The sequence below is a fragment of the Poecilia formosa genome, unplaced genomic scaffold, assembly GCF_000485575.1.
Source record: "Poecilia formosa unplaced genomic scaffold, Poecilia_formosa-5.1.2 Scaffold41, whole genome shotgun sequence".
In the NCBI taxonomy this organism is placed as follows: Eukaryota; Metazoa; Chordata; class Actinopteri; order Cyprinodontiformes; family Poeciliidae; genus Poecilia; species Poecilia formosa.
In genome coordinates this window covers 2,758,921-2,766,102 of record NW_006799980.1, presented here as the reverse complement: position 1 = coordinate 2,766,102, position 7,182 = coordinate 2,758,921, and the positions used below count along the sequence as shown (strand labels likewise).

Below are 7,182 nucleotides of genomic sequence, written 5' to 3'. Positions count from 1 at the left end.
ACCGTTACCAACATTATACGATTCAGCCAATGTGTTAGCCCATTTGACATACATTAGTTGAGGACCATACCAATAGACCATTATTCTAATTAGATATTTGGGTACACCTCTGCTTTCTAACTTGCAGAACAATAGTAAAAGATGCTTATGTTTTTTCTTGTTTTACTGTTTCTGATCTTCTTCCACTGAAATAAAAGATTAGTTTTTATTTTTATGCTTTATACACATCTTTGCATGGATAAAAATAATTTTGGGATGACCTGAACTTAATCAGTGACCCAAAACTTACACTTTTTTTCCCTGTTCTGTGTCTCATATGTTATGTTGACAGTGTAGTTACTTATAATGTTTAGGGTTAGTTTAGGAAGTTTCGATGCTTGAGATCAAATAGTGAAACTTCAGGAGGAGTTGGGTGTCTCAGAGCACACCTAACTCTTAACTGTTCTGATAAGATTTGGGAAATGGTTCCTGAGTCAGTCTGAAATTAAATTGCCCTGTGAATAACGGTGAGGGCACTTCTTCTTCTTACGTCTCTGTTTCTCTCGTGTTTTTCCTACCCACAGTTTGGATCGAACTGGACCGTGTATTTGACTAAGCCAGATGGAACGTACAAAGAAACTAAGCTTCACGAACTGCTGCCTTTGCCATTTTCCCCTGAACACCTCGCAAAGAACTGAACACGCTTCCACTGCATCTCTGGATGGCCTAAAACTTGCTGATTTTATCGCAGCTAGCCTAGAAAAAACACTAAATATGAAAACCTGCTGTAGACCCACTACAAACTTATAACCACGCAGTTGATGTAAATCATTTGTAGAAAAAAAACAACATATCTGTCAAGTTTGTAATAAGCCAGAAATTGATCATTCTTTTGTTTTTCAACTTCTATCTACCACAACTGACTGTAAAATGTATTTGTGTCCAATTTCATTTGGCATCACCTTGTAGAAATATTAAATTTTTGAATGGCTGGTTAAATAAACTAAAAAAAACACAACTAAAAATCTAGTTGGAAACTCATGTTGTGAAATCCAAAAGTAATACACAGCCAAAGTCTTTTGATTTATCTGTTAATGTGGTTAATTAATTTTTCAGATCTATATCAAATCAGAAGAAATAAATTATTAATATTACATATTTATATAATATTGACATAAAATATGAACATTATATACTAATATTTGTCTGCCAGAGGTATAATAACGAGAGAGAAAGAAATTGTCCTGATCGAATAACAGATTTCAAAGTTAGATTCACATTAAGCGTCTCTAGAACCAAAATGTTTTTTATTGCCATTTTTGTTGTCCAGCCCTTTCATCGTGGTGTTGAATGTTGTGTTCCTTGCTAAAGTAGATGATGTTCGGCTTGGCGTTTGACCATTTCTAGGAAGCCCCACATATTGTTGGTGTTTTCAGCCTCGTCAGTGCTGTTCTGTTCTTCTGCTACCTCTTCTTATCCACTTATTCCTCTGGAAGCACAGAACAAGAAACGTAACAGAAAGTTCTGGGTCAATTTTTTAATCGAGTAGCTTTGAAGCTCTGCTCTGAATAGCCTCAATTTTCTAATTATTAAAAGAACATTTTGTACGTCGACACATAAACCGTAGAGTATCCGTGTACGTTTCTTGGTCTTTAAGTGCTTTGATACATTTTTGAGAAGGACATTTGTCAAAGCGGCTAAAGTTTCGTGGTTAAATAATTTAGTTGTGGTTCTGATGTGTTGGAGTCACGTAACCACATTTCCATGAGTGAAAAGGTCAAAAATGCTCTTATTTAGATTTTTTTCTTTTTGGTTTATTTTCCATTATCTTTGTCCATCTTTGAGTTTCCCATTATTCTCCCAGTGTAAGTCCTCATTGTTTTCGACGCTGTTTTGTTCTTTGGCTTTTGGACGTGTGCCCACGCCCCGCAGCTTTTGGATAAGTTTGTTTGTTTTCAAACTCACTTCCCAATCTGTGGAATGCCTGAAAGGATTTTGTCCCCAATCCTGACTTTGACTTTTTGTCCTCAACTCTTTCTTCAAGTCTGTGTCTCTACTCTGTGTAGAAATCTTACGTATGAGTTAAACATTTTGCTCCTTTACTTCCTCCTTCCCACAGTCAAGAACAGAAAACAGATTAGAATATGAATAGATTCATATTCACAAACAAAGCAAATATGGAGAAGGAAGCGTTCTTAAGATCAGAGGAAAGGGTCTTAAACACTGTTCTGAATTGATATGATTTTACATTGCAGGCAGGGGTGCCGTATAAGTGGAAAAAGTTATGACAATTCTAAGGGCCCTGATCAACAGGGGGCCCTCCACAATTTATTTATTTTTTTGTTCATAAAAATAAAAAAATTGGGGCCCTGTCAATTACAAAATTAATCATATTGTATTTTCGGAAAATTGTTTTTAGCAGTAAAAATTAAATGTTCCCACTCCTGGACCAAAAAACACACATCCATATTTTCCCTGAACCCCACCCCGCCCGCCCCCCTGGATCTATAAGAAGTTCCTGCAAACTTGACAGTGACGTTGTTCAGCAGAAGTCAGTGGAAGACATGAACGACTGTGGCAGTTACTATGCTGCTAAGAAAAATTATAAAATCAGATTTTCAAACAAAAAGAGAGAGAGAGAGAGAGAGAGAGAGAGAGAAAGGCAAGAGTGTTAATTTATCACCCAGTTTTTCTCCGAGAGGTGGGTAGACTGTGTGAGATTATCAACCTTTTAGTATAGTTAGCTTAGCTACATACTACTGTTTGCCTCCTTTTCACTAGCATTTAATGAATTAAGGAAAGAAATTCCCATGATATTCATGTATTTAACCTGTACTTTTTACCACACTTAACAACAGATGAGTCAGTCAGCAGCAGCTCTAACTCATGCCCCTCCTGACCCATCTTCTCTGAAGTGAAATTAAAGCTGCAGTATGTAACTTTTCACATATTTGTTAAAACTGTCATTATGTTGTGACAGTATGGTATGAGAGATAATCTGTGAAAGATCTAATCTCCCAGTGCTAGAAACAACCAATCAGTGGCAGGAGAGTTTTAATGCTGTCAATCACAATCTTGTGTGGCTGCTCATCCTTCCTCCCCCTTGCTCTGTGCTATGCTGCAGCTAGCACAGCCTGTTGTGAATGCTCAGTCTAGTTAGCATAGTTACCAATGACGGCAGATAAACGATTTTCCTGTAATGATATGTTGTTTCTCCACCATTAGCACATTTAGCAGTGAATGAATGAAGTTGACTGACTGCTGTCAGACCCTCCTCCTGGTTCTGATTGGTTGTTTTGGCCGGAATGTTGCATTACTTTAACCAGCAGTAGTAATTCAGGGACGAGGTAGAGGAGATTGATTGTTTTCACAGATTATCTGTCTCATAAACTGTCACGACATGATGACGTCCCTCACCCCATAGGAGAAGAAAAAAAATCGTGGCTACGACTTAGTAACTCGTTTCAACGACTTGGTGCGATTTATTTATTTATTTTATTTTATTTTATTTTTTTCTCTCATGTCACCATGAGAGTATCAAATTTACCTAGGAAACATTGGAGTTGGATGAAGTAGGGAAAAAAAGTCTTTATCCAACAGCTCTAAGGGGGTGAAAAGGAAAACATTACGTAAGCGTTGTTGTGTCATGTGATTGGACGGGGGCGTGTCCTAGCCCCGTTTTCCGGAAACATGGAGGCTGTTCTGAGTGATGTTGTAGCTCCTGAGGACCTCAAAGTAAGTTTTACATTATTGAACCTCTTTCCGCGGTACAAAACGAACATATAGGCCAGTTAATAACTATCACCGATATCCTCTTACCTTCACTTGTCTCGGTAAACGCTGACACTGTGGGAAAACACCCCACGTCGACACGTCTGTCGCGTCACGTAGCATGCTAATGCTAATGTCCATGTTTTGGGTTAACACTTGGTTGCCTTCTTAATGAAATTCACTTTAATACCTGATGATACCTGGTACCGATACCTGATGCCAACAGCAATATTACATTAATATGTGGTTACATTGAATTACACATAGTGGAACAATTAATGTAAATCTTGCGCAACAGGATGTAACAGACGCTAAAAGTCGATACTTTTTACTGATATGTTGAGTGAAACAGAGCGGCTGCTGATTTGTCATTTTAAGCTCTCTTTATGAGACTTATTTGTGTTTTCTCTGTTCCAGAAATTCGAGAAGAAGTACAACAACGAGCTGCTGAAGGGATCTGTTTCCAAGGAAACAAAGTTTGAGTATGCTTGGTGTTTAATCAGGAGTAAATACACAGACGACATCAAGAAGGGAGTGTTGCTCCTGGAGGGTAAATAAATGTTTATTATTTAAATTATTCTTATTATTTTCTAGTATTTCTTCTGAGCAAACCTGTAGGAACCAGTCACACTCTTTTCTGTGGACTGCTTTAGCACACACATATATATTTTTTTGTCTTGCAGAACTTGTCCACAAATCGTCAAAGGACGACTCCCGGGACTTTCTCTTCTACCTTGCAGTGGCCAACTACAGGCTCAAAGTCAGTCATCTTTCCAAATATAATATGAATCTTGTATTTTCTTTCATAACGTGTTCAAAATACTCGCTTCTGTTTGAATGGTCAGAAATAAACAGCTGTGGTTTCTCCTAAGTTATAGAAAATTAATTAACTAATTTCAGTCACTGGTAACGAAACTATCCAACTAGAAACCATGCGCTTAGCAGGCTTAAAACTAGATCACAAATGTAAAGTATAAATGGGGCGAAATTTCCAACCCCAAAAGAAAAGCAAGAAAAAGAAAAATGTCTTTTTGACAATCTCAGATTGTTTAAAGAATGATTTCATTACCCGTTACTCTTACCCCCTTCCCTTGATACAAGCACAGACACACTGAGTCACTTCTGAAACAATAAAGCTTTGTCTGCTGGTTCAAAGCATGTTACTGGTGATGCAGCTAGATGTCACTGTTAGTCTGGAAAGTTAATAGTTTGAGGTTTTCTGGTGGCATCAGTGCATTTAAAATTAAACTCTTTTTATATGTATGTTTAACTGTTATATTTTCACTTTTTCCTGCTGATTCTCTCATGTTCAGTCACGGATCCATTCTTTTTCGTGTAATTGAGATGAAACACTACTTTAATTTGAAAGCTTGTGTTTCTTTTCAGGATAATAATAACCCTCGAGTATTTTAACTTTTGCTAATTTTCACAAATATTTTCAGGCATCAGTCAGAAGTTTACATCAGCTTACCTGGTGTTTTTTTTTTTTTTTTTTTCCAACAGGGTGGACTAGTTAGACAGCCAACAACAACAATTTATTTAAAAACTATTATTGTAGATTTTCTGTTATGTCTAATTTTCTCAACTTACTGTAACTTATACCTAAAGGCTCAAATGTATTCCTCGCTCATATTTGGTTAAAAGTCCTAAACCAAATTTCAGAGTTTCACCTCAGTTTTGAAGCCGTCAAGGAACGTTTGGTGCAACGTTTTATCACTTCATTACCTTAATATCAGTCTGCTTTATCCATCCGACAGTCTGTTTAGACGTATGTCTGAAATCACTGTCCATATTTGAGTTTAAGTTTCATCCTCTAGTTGCTGAATTGAAGTAAAATTTTCCAATTTTGAGTAAGTCTTAATTATTTTATCCACTCTGTACAATGCACAGTGGCTGCAAAGCACATCCTGAGCATGATGCTGCCCCTCCCTGACTGTAGGTCCAGTGAAGTGCACACATTCATACCTATGTTTGCACTTTCTCCTCAGGTCTTTAGCAATACACATATTAGAGTGAATATAGATATACATAGGTCAGCTGTGGTTTTGTTGAGTAAAGAGGAAAATGTGCAGAGAAAATGATGAGATCATTTGCTTTTTCAGAGAGCTTGTTCTCAGAGTATCTAATTTGATTTATGTGTTTGTGGTACAGCATTCTGGTACACGCTGTACCAGAATGTACCTGCATTCTGGTACAGCGGTGTGCCTGCCTCTGCTCCCTCCCTGACGATCCTCTGAAGATAACTAATCAGGGCTTTATGGTCTGCAGGTCATAATGATCTCTCTGTCTGCTTTTAAGCTGTAATCTCTCCAACTGTACCTCACGTGCCTCGTTCACCTCACGCGCCTCGTTCACCTCACGCCTGACCTGCATTGACTTTGATTTGATTTGTTTTCATAATTTTAAGTGACTCGTCTCCTCTCCTCTCCTCTCCTCTCATCCCATCTCATCCCATCTCATCCCATCTCATCTCATCCCATCTCATCTCATCCCATCTCATCCCATCTCATCCCATCTCATCCCATCTCATCCCATCTCATCCCATCTCATCCCATCCCATCCCATCCCATCCCATCCCATCCCATCCCATCCACCACCCCTCCCAGGAATATGAAAAGGCCTTGAAGTACATCCGGACTCTCCTGAGGAACGAGCCGGGGAACAAGCAGGCCTTGGAGCTGGAGAAGCTCATCGACAAGGCTTTGAAGAAAGGTAAGCGTGTGAAAAACAATGTTCTGAAAACGCTTTACACATCCACACCCTCACGCCCGCTTGTCGTTGTCCAGACGGCCTGGTCGGCATGGCGATTGTCGGGGGAATCGGACTGGGCGTGGCGGGCTTGGCAGGTCTGATCGGCTTGGCGGTGTCAAAGGGAGCAGCGAAATCCTAACCTGGATAAGAAATGTGTTCTGGACTTATACGCTGACCTCTATTTAAAAAACAACAACAACAAATAACCAAGTGCTAAAAAGAGGTTTGTTTCAAGTTGAATTTGTGCTGCAACACATTTACAGCAAATGATGGTTGGAAAAAAAAAGTTTCATACTTTAACAGGGTTGAAAATCACATTTTCTTCTGTTCACATATTAAAGCATGTCATTCTTTAGCTACTCTTTTAACTTCAATTGAATAAGTTGCCATTTGTTTTCTGCATGTCTAAGAGTGTACAGCTTTGTTTCATTGTTTATGGATAAAGGAAAGTGCTACTGATGCTGTGTGAACAATAGGAGGTAACATGAAGAGAGAGTGGCTTAATGTCTGCAGAGGAGTCCAGCTGAAAGCTGTGAACATTTAATTCAGACATGCTCTTTTTTTTGTTTATTCAGAGTACAAACTAATAGAATTTACATACTTACTCATGTTAAAAGCTTTCCTGACATTTACTATATTTAATTATTTTACATCTTGGTAAATAAAATGACTGCAAGAATA

General features: G+C 38.3%; 2 protein-coding genes across 3 annotated transcripts in view; both read left to right on the top strand.

Moving 5' to 3' along the window:
• The window catches only part of LOC103137571 (cytidine deaminase), a 5,349-nt gene extending 4,308 nt beyond the window's left edge, over nt 1–1,041 (top strand). For both annotated transcript variants that reach the window (XM_016671042.1, XM_007551372.2), the window contains one exon: nt 564–1,041. In XM_016671042.1, coding sequence (XP_016526528.1) covers nt 564–677 — 114 coding nt within the window. In that variant the 3' untranslated portion in view covers nt 678–1,041. The remainder of the gene's footprint in view (nt 1–563) is intronic.
• Nucleotides 1,042–3,605: 2,564 nt separating this feature from the next.
• Nucleotides 3,606–7,182, top strand: fis1 (fission, mitochondrial 1). Its single transcript, XM_007551371.2, has 5 exons — nt 3,606–3,714; nt 4,168–4,300; nt 4,434–4,510; nt 6,357–6,462; nt 6,537–7,182. Exons 1-5 carry the CDS (start codon nt 3,670–3,672, stop codon nt 6,638–6,640), a joined length of 465 nt encoding a protein of 154 aa, XP_007551433.1. The 5' UTR covers nt 3,606–3,669; the 3' UTR covers nt 6,641–7,182.

Bases quoted from the DNA above. Each gene is read 5' to 3' on its own strand.
- fis1 (XM_007551371.2), top strand. From the start codon at position 3,670: ATGGAGGCTGTTCTGAGTGATGTTGTAGCTCCTGAGGACCTCAAA. The intron at 3,715-4,167 runs GTAAGTTTTACA...TCTCTGTTCCAG, and splicing joins TAGCTCCTGAGGACCTCAAA to AAATTCGAGAAGAAGTACAA. The intron at 6,463-6,536 runs GTAAGCGTGTGA...GTCGTTGTCCAG, and splicing joins CGACAAGGCTTTGAAGAAAG to ACGGCCTGGTCGGCATGGCG.